Source organism: Geotrypetes seraphini, chromosome 2 (assembly GCF_902459505.1).
Source record: "Geotrypetes seraphini chromosome 2, aGeoSer1.1, whole genome shotgun sequence".
Lineage (NCBI taxonomy): Eukaryota > Metazoa > Chordata > Amphibia > Gymnophiona > Dermophiidae > Geotrypetes > Geotrypetes seraphini.
Genome location: NC_047085.1, coordinates 8,194,499 through 8,210,516, shown reverse-complemented (window position 1 = coordinate 8,210,516; position 16,018 = coordinate 8,194,499). Strand labels below are relative to the sequence as shown.

Genomic DNA, 16,018 nt, shown 5'->3' with positions numbered 1-16,018 from the left:
CCATACTATATCAATCAAAACAAAATATATCGACATCTAAAACACAAAACCAAAATATGATTGGTGTGAAGTGCTCAGACCCACAACCTTCGTGCTAGAACTGTGAAATAAGCAGAGCTTGCTAACGGGACTATCGCAACACTTGCCCAGTCCCGTGCCACTCCCATCAACGAAAAACCATCTTCTTAACACAAACAACAACTTAAGTGCGATGTGGACACGGTGACAAAATTCATCACCGTTCCCGTCCCCGCGGATAACCGCGGGAAACCATCTTCATGTCATTCTTTAAGGAGAGAGCGAAGAATCAGAGTATAATTGGGCACAACCACTGACCCACAAGCTTTGCTTTGAAGAATGCTGGTGTAGAAGGATTGAGATTGAAATAGACACTAAAAAATGACATGGGTTTATTTCCCGCGGGGACGGGAACGGTGATGAATTTTTTCACCGTGTCATTCTCTAGGGCAGATCTCCAAACTTCTGCTTTCCTCTGCTTGTGTATATCATTTAACGGTGTAATCCCGTTTAATATCTGAACCCTCTACTCGAGATTCGCTTAGTCGCTTCATCAGGTGGGTATAAGCTCATCAGTGCTGGGACATTGTTACTTTCCTTGATGTTCCCGCCATTTCCTGTACATGGATCGCAGCATTTACTAAGAGCAGCCATGACCTAGGAAGTATTTTGTTGCTGGTTCTTTTTCTGGCATCCGATTTTTTTGTTTTTTTTTAACTTTCCTTCCTGCCCAAGAAAGTGTACGGGTTGCACAGTGGATTGTGTTGGCCCTGGCTAGGATTACCGGACAGCCGAGAAAACCCGAACTTGTCCTCTTTTCAAAACCCAGCAGTTTGTCTGGGTTTTGGAAAGCTCTGGTCGTATCTGGAAGGCCTCTGAGCGTGCACAGATGATGTCATGCATGCCTGCGCATGCTCAGAGGCCCTTGGATGCAGCCCGGAGGGTGGGGGTTAGAGACAGAACGGTGTGGGGGGCTGGAGTGGAACAAGGCGAGAATGGGGTGTGGCCATGCATCTGGGAATTTGGGACACAAAATCTGGTAACCCTAGCCCCGGCCCATATGGCTCCAGAGGAAAGAGAACAAATTGAGAAATCCGGATTTTACTTTCATCAATGAAAGTAAATCCCGGATGTCGCAATCTGTCCTCCTTTTTTCTGGAGCCATGTGGTAACCCTAGGGAGCATAATATTGTGTGGGGAAATAAGTATGGAAGACACTTCCTTAAACACATGCTGTAACCTCTCTATTTTATACAAAATATTAATGATGGTTGCTTCAGAGCGTCATTCAGTTGTAAGATAAGCTTTGCTCACTCTCGTCTCCTCATACCCCGTAGGTGTTCATGGATGAACTGGATAAGAAACAGCCTGAAGTTGAAAAGGTGACCAAGAACTGCAAACGGAAGTTGGGGACAGAGCTACGGACTCCCGCCTCCCGCCGAAGCTCATCCAGTAAGAGCTCTTCTGCCCTCCCCTCCCCCATCTAGAGCTACGGAGCTCCACCTCCTGCCTCATATCAGTAAGAGCTCTCCTACGTTCCCCTTCCCATTACAGGGAAAGAATGACAGACACCCCCCTCCCATCCCATGTCCTTTCTTTGGGCAACTGGGCTTGATGGACCATTGGTCTGATCCATTAAGGCTACTCCTAGGTTCTCTTCCATGTATAAGGACACAATTATGGACTTCTGAGTCATACAAAGTGTCATAAGAACATAAGAATAGCTTTACTGGGTCAGATTGATGGTCCATCAAAGCCCAGTAGCCCATTCTCACGGTGGCCAATCCAGGTCACTAGTACTTGGCCAAAACCCAAGGAGTAGCAAGATTCCAAACAGAAGCCCAAGGAGTAGCAAGATTCCGGAATCCCAGAGAGTAACAAGATTCTAGAATCCCAAAGAGTAGCAACGTTCCATGTTACCGATCCAGGGCAAGCAGAGGCTTCCCCCATGTCTTAATAACTTTTCCTCTAGGAAATTGTCCAAACCTTTCTTAAAACCAGCAATGCTATCCGCTGTCCGCTCAATAAACTGTCTTCTAACATAGTAACAGGGTAAATGGTGACAGATAAGGATCTTCCTGGTCCAACTGGTTTTCCCAGAAGTCACATTCATGATCAATTCTCAATTAAATCAACAATCCAAAGTCCTGGATTTCAAACATGCGGACTTTAGCAAAATGAAAGAGAAGAACATAAGAACATAAGAAGTTGCCTCCACTGGGTCAGACCAGAGGTCCATCGCGCCCAGTGGCCCGCTCCCGCGGCGGCCCATCAGGTCCGTGACCTGTGAAGTGGTTTCTGTCTAATCCTATAACCTACCTCTACTTCTTTCTGTACCCCTCAATCCCCTTATCTTTTAGGAACTTATCTAGACCTTCCTTGAACCCCTGTAGCGTGCTCTGGCCTATTACAGCCTCCAGGAGCGCGTTCCATGTGTCCACCACCCTCTGAGTGAAAAAGAACCTCCTAGCATTTGTTCTAAACCTGTCCTTTTTCAATTTCTCCGAGTGCCCCCTTGTGCTTGTGGCTCCCCACAGCCTGAAGAATTTGTCCCTGTCTACCTTCTCTATACCCTTCATGATTTTGAAGGTTTCTATCATATCTCCCCTAAGTCTCCGCTTTTCCAGAGAGAATAGCCCCAGCATTTCCAATCTGTCCGCATATGAGAAGTTTTCCATACCCTTTATCAACTTTGTCGCTCTTCTCTGGACTCCCTCAAGTACCGCCATGTCCTTTTTGAGGTACGGCGACCAGTACTGGACACAGTACTCCAGATGTGGGCGCACCATCGCCCGATATAGCGGCAAAATGACTTCCTTCGTCCTGGTCGTGATACCCTTTTTGATGATACCCAACATTCTGTTCGCTTTCTTTGAGGCTGTCGCACACTGTGCTGATGCTTTCAATGTTGTGTCTACCATCACCCCCAGGTCTCTTTCAAGTTTGCTCACCCCCAGCAACGATCCCCCCATTTTATAGTTGAACATCGGGTTCTTTTTCCCTACATGCATGACTTTGCATTTCTCAGTGTTAAAACTCATTTGCCATTTTTTTGCCCAGTCTTCCAATCTCGTTAAGTCCCTTTGCAGGTTTTCACAGTCTTCCTTGGTTCTAACCCCGCTGTAGAGTTTGGTGTCGTCCGCAAATTTAATGACCTCACAGTTCGTCCCTGTCTCCAAGTCGTTAATAAATATATTGAACAGGAGCGGTCCCAGCACCGACCCCTGTGGGACTCCACTCGTGACCCATTGCCATTCTGAGTAATGGCCCTTTACTCCAACCCTTTGTTTCCTGCCTGCCAACCAATGTTTGATCCATCGGTGGATATCCCCTTGCACCCCGTGGTTCCACAGCTTCTTAAGCAGCCGTTCATGGGGTACCTTGTCGAAGGCTTTTTGGAAGTCAAGGTAAATGATGTCAATGGATTCCCCTTTATCCATCTGTCTGTTTATTCCCTCAAAGAAGTACAGCAAGTTCGTGAGGCATGACCTTCCCTTGCAGAAGCTGTGCTGGCTTGCCTTCAGCTGCCCATTTTTTTCTATGTGGCCGCAGATGGTGTCCTTAATCAGTGCTTCCATCATCTTTCCCGGAACCGAGGTCAAACTCACCGGTCTGTAGTTTCCCGGGTCACCCCTTGATCCTTTCTTGAAGATGGGCGTGACATTTGCTATTTTCCAGTCCTCTGGGATCTCCCCTGTTTCTAAGGAAAGGTTACATATTTTGCGAAAAGTTTCTGCTATTTCGTTTCTCAGCTCTTTTAGTACCCTTGGGTGGATGCCGTCTGGACCTGGTGATTTGTCGCTTTTTAGTCTGTCTATCTGACGGAGGACTTCCTCCCGGCTTACTTCTAGTTTGACCAGTGGAGTAGATTTCGCACTGTTCATGGAAGAAAGTGTTTACGAAGAACAGGAAAAACTGAAAGAGGACAAAGATACTCCCAAGGACACTGAAGGAGCTCAAAGAGGTTCCCATGGGCCCTCTTAAAGATGTACATAATAGATCCTTGGAGACAGGCGAAAAGCGGATATGGTCCAATTTCACCAAAAAATGTGACAGAGAACAAGTGGGGAAAATTAATGGAAATGCTGAAGGAAAGGACACAGAACAGAAACATTTGTTAAGCAATTCGGCCTTTTCTTTATCAGCTTCTACATATTCCTCCCCTTTATCTTTGAGTCTCTCAGTGCCACTTTTGCACTTCTTCCTATAGCTAATATATCTAAAACAAATGTCTTGTCCCTCTATTTTACTGTGTCGGCTATTTTTTTCCTCCATTGGCATCTTTGCTTTCCTGACTGCTCAACCAGCCTTTCTTAACTTTTCCAGATATTTCAGCCTGACTTCCTCTTTCTGTGATCTTTTGTAGTTTATGAAAGTTTACCTCTTAATCCTTACCTTCTCAGCTACTACTTTTGAAAAACAAGGAAGCCTTCTTTTCCTCTTACTTTCACTTGCTCTCCATACAAAAAAAAATGGCTTCTTGCGCTTACATTAGCTCCTTTCAGTTTTGCCCACTGCTTTCCTACTTCTTCCAGATGTTCCCATCCGGACAATAATTCCTTGACATAATCCCCCATCTGAACAAAGTTAGGCTCCCTTTTATGAAGCTGCATTAGGGTTTTTAAAAAAATCTCTAGCCACGGCAGTAAAATCTTTGATGCTCATATGAGCATCGGAGCTTTACTGCAGCAGCCAGCGATAAAAAAAAAGCCCTAACGTGACTTTACAAAAGGGGAGGGGATTATTTTTTTAAAGTCTAGAACCTTTGCTTTTGAATGAGCCTCTCTATACCCATCTTAATATTAAACCGATGCCAGATGATCACCCACGGTAACATCAGAAACACTTTCCCCGTTTGTAAGCACTAAGTCAAGTATGACCCCATCCAAGTGGGTTCCATTACCAACTGCTGGAACAATTCTCCTTGTGGAGAATCCAGGATCTCCCTTCTTCTAGAAGACAATAGGGATACCCGAATCAATATCCAGCATGTTAAAATCACCTATTAGTAAGACTTCCCCTTTTTTAGATATATTCTGAATGGAGGCCTGTATATCACACCAATGTAAATACATTTTCCTTCCCTCTTTCCAGATTTATCCACAGTGCCTCTTCTTTACCCTGTAGATCCTGCAATTGTGTGGCTTTAATATGATCTTTAACATATAATGCTACTCCACCTCCTTTTCTTCCTAACCTGTCTTTCTTGAATAGATTATAGCCCGGTATAACTACATGATGTGGAGCCAAGAAACTTACAAGTGATTCCACACATTCTTGATACTTTGTTTCAATGAGGCAAAAAAAAAAATCAAGCCATTGTGACATCACCGATGAGGCTGGCTCTTAGGCATTGGTGGAATGAGGCATTATGACATCACAATAGGAGGGGCCACTGAAACATTCTCCAAAAAGAGAGTGATGTGGAGCCAGGAAACTTACGCACTCTTCTTGACACTTCATTTCAATTATATGAAATGAAACAGAAAGCATGGAATCGCTTGGAAGTTTCCTGGCTCCACATCATTCTCTTCCTGGCTGGGCTCAGAACTTTTCAGCGGCCCCTCGTATACATTAACTAAAAACCTTATACACATTTGCTACCATTTTTAACTTACAAAAAGAAACCCCCTATAAAATGCCTATCGGTAGGAAAATTCACTGTTAAATTTCTCTTTCTAGTATGAACCATGCCTTCCCATAAATGGCCTCATTTCCTCATCTCTCTTCTCCCCTTCCTGTCTTTCTCTCTCTCTTCTCATTCTCCTTGCAGTAACTTTTCTTGTAATTGATACAGAAAGTCAAAGTTCGGCAAAAGCATCTCAGACCTCTCCCGCAGCATCCCTGATGAACCTGGAAGCCCAGACCCCTCTCATGGCTCAGCTCCTGAACCGCTGGCAGCAGCTCTGGTTTCTCACCCTGGGTAGACAATGCCAGTTGCAAACTGCTCAGCAACGACTGCAAGAGGTAAGGGGACACCGAAGAGGCACCTTTCACTGTCGCTGCCCTTGTATCTCTGTCCCTTACCATGGCTGCTACTTGCCTCGTTCTCTGCTCTCCTTTCCTCCCTACTTCATCCTCTCTCATCTCCTCCCCTATACTTCATTCCCTCCAAAACCCACTCCCCATCATTTCTCCTCTCTTACCTCATTCCTCGCCATTGCCCCTCTCATACCTCATTCCACCACTCATCCCACAGTGTTCCGCATCATTGCTGTTTTCATACCCCATTCACTGCTATCGCTCCTCTCTTACCTCATTCCTCGCCATTGCCCCTCTCATACCTCATTCCACCATTCATCCCAGTGTTCCACATCATCGCTGTTCTCGTACTCCATTCCCTGCTATCGCTCCTCTCTTACCTCATTCCTCACCATTGCCACTCTCATAGAAACATAGAAATAGACGGCAGATAAGGGCCACGGCCCATCTAGTCTGCCCACCCCAATAACCCTCCCCTACCTTTCTCTGTGAATAGATCCCACGTGTCTATACCATTTGGCCTTAAAATCAGGCACGCTGCTGGCCTCAATAACCTGAAGTGGAAGACTATTCCAGCGATCAACCACCCTTTCAGTGAAAAATAATTTCCTGGTGTCCCCGTGCAGTTTCCCGCCCCTGATTTTCCACGGATACCTCATTCTATCACTCATCTCACACTATGTTCCGCATCATTTCTGTTCTCGTACCCCATTCCCTGCTTTCGCTCTTCTCTTACCTCATTCCTCGCCATTGCCACTCTCATACCTCATTCCATCACTCATCCCACACTATGTTCCGCATCATTGCTGTTCTCGTACCCCATTCCCTGCTATCGCTCTTCTCTTACCTCATTCCTCACCATTGCCACTCTCCTACCTCATTCCATCACTCATCCCACACTATGTTCCGCATCATTGCTGTTCTCGTACCCCATTCCCTGCTATCGCTCTTCTCTTACCTCATTCCTCGCCATTGCCACTCTCATACCTCATTCCATCACTCATCCCACACTATGTTCCGCATCATTGCTGTTCTCGTACCCCATACCCTATCGCTCTTCTCTTACCTCATTCCTCACCATTGCCACTCTCCTACCTCATTCCATCACTCATCCCACACTATGTTCCGCATCATTGCTGTTCTCGTACCCCATTCCCTGCTATCGCTCTTCTCTTACCTCATTCCTCACCATTGCCACTCTCGTACCTCATTCCATCACTCATCTCACACTATGTTCCGCATCATTGCTATTCTCGTACCCCATTCCTTGCCATCCATCCTTCCATACCGTAATCCCCGCCATAGCTCCTCATGCACTTCATTCCCTATCATAAACCCCCTCGTACCTCATTGCCCGCTATTGCTCTTCTCATATGCCGTCCAGTCATCGTTCTTCCAACTGTGCGCAAGCATTTCCCACCACTCACATTTAATGCTTTCTGTTTTTAATCCAAGAATGTAAAACCTTTGAAATCAAAATAAGGTATTTGGAGACCTACCAGACAGGATTTAACGGAGATCTGGGCTTTCTTTCCCACTATAAAGACATTTAAAACTGCTCCTGCCCACCCCCACCCCCACCTCTTCCTATCCCCAAAATGCTTTCTTGTTTTCCTTATATACACTATACTGATATCTGTCAACATTTGCTTTTTTTGATCTGAAGAAGAGTTACCTTCGAAAGCTCATCATAAAATGCATTGAGTTAGTCTGTTTTTTTTTTTTTTTTTTAAATTTCTGTTACCTTGAAAAGTGGACTAACCTACCATTTTGCTCATTTTTAATATTCTTTTTCCTAAAGTCCCCATTCTCTACCCCCGAGTGTTGTGAAATACAGTCATAGAACCATTATTCCATTCATAACTCTGCCCTCCTCAAACTGATATTCTGCAGCTATACATTCGGTACGACTCAGAAATCAGGCGTTTTGCCTTTCATAACACCTCAACCTCCACATCTTGTGTTTTCCACAGCTTCAGGACTTTGCTCACTTTGACTTTGGTGTCTGGCGAAAGCGTTACTTGGAGTGGATCAGCCGCATGAAGTCTCGAATCCTGGACATTTTCCGAAGCATCGACAGGGATCAAGATGGAAGAATAAGTCAGCAGGAATTTATCGAGAGCGTCTTATCCTCCAGTGAGTATAGAATCGTCACCGATGATCTCTGGAACTCGGAGCCAACACAAAAAGTCTCTAGGTCCCTCCACACTCCCAGACAGATGGTGAACCCCAGCACAATGCTTGCTGAACATAAGAATAGCCTTACTGGGTCAGACCAATGGTCCATCAAGCCCTGTAGCCTGTTTTCATGATGGCCAATCTAGGTCACTAGTACCTGGCCAAAACTCAAGGAATAGCCATACAGAATCGCAAAGAATCGCAAGATTCCGGAATCCCAGAGAGCAACAAGATTCTAGAATCCCCAGAGAGTAGCAACATTCCATACAGAATCGCAAAGAATCGCAAGATTCCGGAATCCCAGAGAGCAACAAGATTCTAGAATCCCCAGAGAGTAGCAACATTCCATACAGAATCTCAAAGAATAGTAAGATTCTGGAATCCCAGAGAGTAACAAGATTCTAGAATCTCAGAGAGTAGCAACATCCCATACAGAATCTCAAAGAATAGCAAGATTCCGGAATCCCAGAGAGTAACAAGATTCTAGAATCCCCAGAGAGTAGCAACATTCCATACAGAATCGCAAAGAATCGCAAGATTCCGGAATCCCAGAGAGTAACAAGATTCTAGAATCTCAGAGAGTAGCAACATTCCATACAGAATCTCAAAGAATAGCAAGATTCCGGAATCCCAGAGAGCAACAAGATTCTAGAATCCCCAGAGAGTAGCAACATTCCATACAGAATCTCAAAGAATAGCAAGATTCCGGAATCCCAGAGAGCAACAAGATTCTAGAATCCCCAGAGAATAGCAACATTCCATATAGAATCTCAAAGAATCGCAAGATTCCGGAATCCCAGAGAGTAACAAGATTCTAGAATCCCAAAGAGTAGCAACATTCCATACAGAATCGCAAAGAATCGCAAGATTCCGGAATCCCAGAGAGCAACAAGATTCTAGAATCTCAGAGAGTAGCAACATTCCATACAGAATCTCAAAGAATAGCAAGATTCCGGAATCCCAGAGAGTAACAAGATTCTAGAATCCCCAGAGAGTAGCAACATTCCATACAGAATCGCAAAGAATCGCAAGATTCCGGAATCCCAGAGAGTAACAAGATTCTAGAATCTCAGAGAGTAGCAACATTCCATACAGAATCTCAAAGAATAGCAAGATTCCGGAATCCCAGAGAGCAACAAGATTCTAGAATCCCCAGAGAGTAGCAACATTCCATACAGAATCTCAAAGAATAGCAAGATTCCGGAATCCCAGAGAGCAACAAGATTCTAGAATCCCCAGAGAATAGCAACATTCCATATAGAATCTCAAAGAATCGCAAGATTCCGGAATCCCAGAGAGTAACAAGATTCTAGAATCCCAAAGAGTAGCAACATTCCATACAGAATCGCAAAGAATCGCAAGATTCCGGAATCCCAGAGAGCAACAAGATTCTAGAATCTCAGAGAGTAGCAACATTCCATACAGAATCGCAAAGAATCGCAAGATTCCGGAATCCCAGAGAGTAACAAGATTCTAGAATCCTAAAGAGTAGCAACATTTCATATAGAATCCCAAGCAGTAGCAACAGTCCATGCTTCCGATCCAGGGCAAGCAGTGGCTTCCCCTATGTCTTTCCAATAACAGACTATGGACTTTCCTCCAGGAAATTGTCCAAACTTTTCTTAAAACCAGCTACTGCCCACATTGCTTCCCAAAGTTCCTCTCCCCAGGGCCTATTCTGCATAGAGGTTAAGGCAGGGGTAGGGAACTCTGATCCTCAAGAGCCGTATTCCACTCTGGTTTTCAGGATTTCCCCAATGAATATGCATGAGATCTATGTGCATACATTGCTTTCAATGCATTGGGGAAATCCTGAAAACCCGACTGGAATACAGCTCTCGAGGACCGGAGTTCCCTATCCCTGGGTTAAGGGATATATTCGCTCCTAAATATTGTGGCACCATATTTGCCTGATGGTTGAAAACTGGGGTTAATTCTTGTTCATCTTAGATTCTGTTTCCGGCAGAGTCCTTGACTTCAGGAGCAGAAACTCTCCTGTCTTTGGTCCATAGAAATCCTGAGTTTTACTTAGCAGATAAGAAACATTTGACCCATCCTATCCACCTGGTTGCCCTATATATCTATTTCTGTGGCTGTCATCCTCTCATGTCTTGATAATCTCCAAGGATATTTTTCAGCTGTAAGCATTGTGGCAGGATAATAGGCAAAGGCCATAGCCCGCCTATACCAAGTCAAGCAGAAACCTTGGAGTAGCCAAATCAGAATTGCATTCAAACCACTTTATGCAAAGGTGTCTTTCTTAGGCTCTCACCTGAGCCAACACAAAAGAAAAAGAGAATTTAGCTTATTTTTCCTTCAGTCTGACTGCTCTAATCAGTTCCAAAATCCTGACAATTTCCCATTCTCCTAGGACAAGCAGGATGAGTCAGCCACATATGGGTGTTGTCCCAACAGCCACATAATCACATGGTTCAAAACAAGCTTAAATTCTTCCAGCTTCTTGCCCTCTTTTGCATCAGTCTCATCGAAAGTCCTTTTCTTTTCACCATCCAAGCCTCTTAAAAGAACATAAGACATGCCGCTGCTGGGTCGGACCCTTGGTCCATCACGCCCAGCAGTCCGCTCACACGGCGGCCCTCAGGTAAAAGACCAGTGCTCTAAATGAGTCCAGCTTCACCTGCGTACGTTCTAGTTTAGCAGGAACTTGTCCAACCTTCTCTTGAAACCCTGGAGGGTATTTTCCCCTCCGCTCCAGCTTTCCCCCACTCTCTGGGTGAAGAAGAATTTCCTTATGTTTGAACGGACTCTATCCCCTTTCAACTTTAGAGAGTGCCCTCTCGTTCTCCCTACCTTGAAGAGGGTGAACAGTCTGTCTTTCTCTACTAAGTCTATTCCCTTCAGTATTTTGAACGTTTCGATCAAGTCCCCTCTCAGTCTCCTCTTATCTTTAAAGCTTGGGCTTTTGCTTCTTAGGTCAGAAGGCTTGTAAGCAGTCCTCTTTACACTGCAATCGGATGACCAGAGACAAAGACAAAGGATTCTAACAGGGCTGGGGCTTTCTACCAATAGCAAATTCCTTCCATTACCTCACTGGTTAGGAGAGCCTTCTCTTGAAGCCGTGGGGATATTCACACTCAGTCTAGTGTTCTCCCAGGACAAGCAGGATGAGTCAGCCACATATGGGTGTTGTCCCAACAGCTCCCAATTTGCGGATAAGCTCTCCAATAGCTTGGAGAGATTTTTTTTATTTTTTTTTTCCTCTGAGCACGTGCAGTGCCCGGGCCCCACTGGGCATGCCCGAGCCCTACCCATTTCCCCCTGCTTCCCCCTAATCCCCAGTCTTTAGTTTCCGCCCATTCCCATCGGTCGGATTTTCTACAGCTCTCCATTACAACTTTTCTACTCATCACCTTGAAGATGCCTGAATCATCTAAAGAAACAACTGGGATGCAGGAGGAGGATGAAAACACTGGATCCTCATGAATTGTGTGCCCACTGATTGGATCCGGCGCTCGAGGTTTCCGTGTTGCTTGCATTGTGCGCACATGTCACCACGTGCACGCAAGCTAAGGAAGAGGGCACTGAGAGACTTCATGAAGAGAAGTGAGGCCCGAGAATCTTCCTCCAGCATCCATCCTCATCGGAATTCAGCAGCGGGGGATCAATAAGCTACAGCGGCAAGGAGCCTCCAGGATGCCCTGGCTCAGCTAATCCCTCCGCCTGCACTCGGCCCGCCAGAGAAATCTCTCCCGGAGTCCCTGCATGCTGCCGCGTACAGCCAGCCCCTGCAGGGCAGCCAATAGGAGTCTCACAAGACCGAGAGATCTCTCCCGGAGTCACTGCATGCTGCTGCGTAAAGCCAGCCCCAAATCCTTTCATTTCTTCTGAGAAACTTTTCCCTCTGCGTTTCTACCATCAATGTCCACCCAACCTTCTTGTTTTAGCAAAGGGCGTACCAAGAGGGATTTCCCCCTAGTCATGTCCGTTAGTTGAGGCTCTTCTAGATAGGCAACTGTACAATGAGATCCTGTTGCTGTCTGAGATGCCAGCTTCAGCATCCATATAGTCTGTGCAATAATACTGTCTTTAGTTAAATAACTTAAACGTGCTTAAATGCTTTTAGGATTCTCAGAAATAAGTGCACTAATCTTCCGTAATGCTTTTAGAAGAGCTGCAATAGTCGTCATCGATCCTTCAGCAATGTGTGTATTATATCAACTTTTTATCAGTTCTTTTAATGTTTATAATATTTATTCATCGGGTCTAGATCAGGAGGCGAGAATTGCCTTGAGAAAGCCGTTAAGGCGAAACATGTCATGTCGGCAAAGCTAAGGGCTTTAGCGTATTAATTGGAGAATATTTAAGTATTTATTGAGAGTTTCTAAACTGAATAAATATTATAAACATTAAAAAAACTGATAAAAAATGGATAAAATACACACATTGCTGAAAGATCGATGATGACTATCGCAGCTCTTCTAAAAGCATTATTTCTGAGGATCCTAAAAGCATTTAAGCACAGTTAAGTTATTTAACTAAAGACAGTATTATTGCACGGACTACATGGTGATCAATAGACAACCCACTGAAATATAATTCAAAATAGCTTCAGCCTCTTTATAAGCTTGGTTATCCGGGACCCAAGCATGACTACGGTCTGCTTTCTGCCTCCCCGCAAACTCGTGCAATTATGATGGAAGACAACCACTGTTCACAGACATGGGTAGGAGCTTCCCTGAGCAGAGGACTGGGATGCATCTTTGATTCTCATACGTTGGGGTTGCCCAGTGGGGTTAGGTAAGAACATACGAATTGCCGCTGCTGGGTCAGACCAGCATCGTGCCCAGCAGTCTGCTCACGTGGAAGCCCGTAGGTCAAAGACCAGCGCCCTTACTTGCATATGTTCTGTTCCAGTAGGAACTTATCCAACCGTGGCTTGAATCCCTGAAGGGTGTTTTCCTCTATAACAACCTCCAGGAGAGCGTTCCAGACCTCCACCACTCTCTGAGTGAAGAAGAACTTCCTTACGTTTGTACGGAATCTTTTCCCTTCTAACTTAAGCGAGTGTCCTCTCGTTTCCTTCTCGTTTTCTTCTCGTTTTCCTCTCGTTTTCTTCTCGTTTTCCTCTCGTTTTCTTCTCCCCACCCCCACACCGTACAGATGATTACTTTCGGCCAAGAGGCCATAAAGGGACCATCGTCAGCTCATGACTCAGACCCTGTACTTGATCTGACTCAAAAAGAATGATAGAAATAAATGGGGATAGCCAGGTTTCTCATGGATAGTGTTGGGCTGTCACTTTATTTCTTATTTGATTTTTCAGCCCATCCTTGCAAAAGAGCTCAGAACAGGTACTCAAGTATCTTCCCTAGCTGTCCCAGTGGGCTCACACTCTATCTAGTGTACCTGGGCCAGTGGAGGATTAAGTGACTTCCCAGGGTCACAGGGAGCAGTGTGGGGTTTGAACCCACAACTTGAGGCTGCTGAGGCCACACTCAAAGTTTTAAAGAAACGTAATCTATTAAAGCCATATGTAACCCCAATTACCATCCAGGCCTATTACAACCATGCCACTTGGCATGGGAGGCAGAAGAGGAGACTGAAGCACGTCGCAAGCAATACCCCAATCAGTTATGGATGAAGAATAGGAGAGAAAGCCGGGTTTTTCTCTATAAATACTAAAGGATCAATTAATGCTCTCTTCCAGAATTCCCGACCAATTCTCTGGAGATGAATGCCGTGGCCAGCATCTTTGATTATAACGGCGATGGCTTTATCGATTACTATGAATTTGTCAGTGCGCTGCATCCGAGCAGGGACACCCTAAGGAAGAGCCTCGATGCCGATCAGATCCAGGATGAGGTAAGCGAGAGTCGAGGAACGCTGTTGATAAGCTGGATCTCTTCAGCACCTTTACAATCCCAGTATTCCACAACGGAAGAGAGAAAGAGACTTCAGTCCATAACCCTACTCCCCACTGCCCACCAGCCCAGCCAGCAGATTAACCGTTCCCCTTAACTGTATCCTGTTTGTCTGTCTTGGCCGTTTAGATTGTAAGCTCTTTGGAGCAGGGGCTGTCTTCGTTGTGACTCTGTACAGCGCTGCGTATGCCTGGTAGCGTTATAGAAATAATGCATAGTAGGAGTGGTAGTATCCTGAAAGACAGCTTAGTAGACCTCATTGCAAACAGCAAGTACGGTGCTCTGATAGAGCAATCAATTTCTTCCAAAAAAGGGCTATTTGAGACACCCCTGATGAAGCTAATGGTGATTAAGTGAAATGGAGGCAGTGCCCGTCGGGAGAAGAAATCAAGCGTTCTCTTTCTGGAGTATCACGACTCGGTAAAGTCTTTTTGATAACATGTACATCACATTAATTGAAAATTATCATGTGGGAGAGATTTTTTTAAGGGACTTATGAGTAGCACAAGACCCCTTAAAGAAAGATATTAAGTTAATGTCTTCCAATGAGGTCTGCTAAGTCGTCTTTCTCTTCAGTCTGTTTTTCTCTTCAGTTTTGACCCTTTTATAATCTGGTAGCTATCGGTCGATAATATAGTGCATTAGGTTTGATGCTGGGGTAAGGGATGCCATGGCATGTTATTTTTTTATTCTAAATCAACTTTCCTGTCAGGGCCTGAGCCAATCGGCCCAGACACTGACCAAATTACTTCTACTATGAATCATTTCTATATTAATGCAGAATAGTGAGCCGCTAATTAATACTGTGATTTGTTAACGCAGCATTAATTTGCATGCTCGTTATTCTGAAAAATTTGCCCTACTAGATTTGCGGTAGAACCTGATTGTAAACTAAACTAAACTAAACCTTAAGTTTGTATACCGCATCATCTCCACAGAAGTAGAGCTCGACACGGTTTACAGGAATTACAAAAGAAAGGAACTCCAATGGGAAGAAGAAGAGCTTGGTAAAGATGGGAGAGAGAAGGGATTAAGTGTAGAGGAGAGGGAGGGAGTGGTTACATTTTAGAGAAAAGCCAAGTTTTCAAATGTTTCCTGAAGCGTTGGAGGGAGGTCGCACTCCGGAGAGGGGCAGATAAGCTGTTCCACAGCTCGGTGATCTTGAAGAGGAGGGATGTTCCAAGTTTTCCTGTATGGGATATGCCTTTTAAAGAGGGGAATGATAGTATGAATTTCTGAGAGGATCTGGTGGAGTTGGGATTCGCGGAGAGCCAGGATAGTGGAAACAGGGGAGGAAGGATGCCGTGTAGAGACTTGAAGGTTAGGCAGGCGCATTTGTTGTGGACCCTGAGGAGAACTGGGAGCCAGTGAAGCTTAGATAGAAGCGGGGAGACGTGGTCAAATTTGCTTTTTGCGAAAATTAATTTAGCCGCGGTATTCTGAATCCGCTGGAGTCTGAGAAGACTTTTCTTTGTTAGGCTTAGGTAGATGGAGTTGCAGTAATCCAGTCTAGATAGAATAATGGATTGAACGAGGACAGCGAAGTGTTGTTGGTGATTGGACTGTGAACCATAGAAACATAGAAACATAGAAAGATGACGGCAGATAAGGGCCATAGCCCATCAAGTCTGCCCACACTATTTACCCACCCTCTTAAATCTACTGACCCCCTAAAGAATAATTGTAATTATACTGTCACTCTACTGACCCGCTCATTCAGTCCTAGTGACCCTATCCCTTGTAATTATACTGTCACTCTACTGACCCGCTCATTCAGTCCTAGTGACCCTATCCCTTGTAATTATACTGTCACTCTGCTGACCCGCTCATTCAGTCCTAGTGACCCTATCCCTTGTAATTATACTGTCACTCTACTGACCCGCTCATTCAGTCCTAGTGACCCTATCCCTTGTAATTATACTGTCACTCTACTGACCCGCTCATTCAGTCCTAGTGAC

At 45.0% G+C, this 16,018-nt stretch overlaps 1 protein-coding gene across 1 annotated transcript in view; it reads left to right on the top strand.

The window, feature by feature from the left end:
• PLEC (plectin) overlaps positions 1–16,018 on the top strand; it is a 523,889-nt gene that overhangs the window by 471,159 nt on the left and 36,712 nt on the right. The window contains 4 exon segments of the mRNA XM_033935291.1: positions 1,356–1,470; positions 5,816–5,985; positions 7,974–8,136; positions 13,847–14,001. Of these exon segments, the coding sequence (XP_033791182.1) occupies positions 1,356–1,470; positions 5,816–5,985; positions 7,974–8,136; positions 13,847–14,001 (603 nt within the window).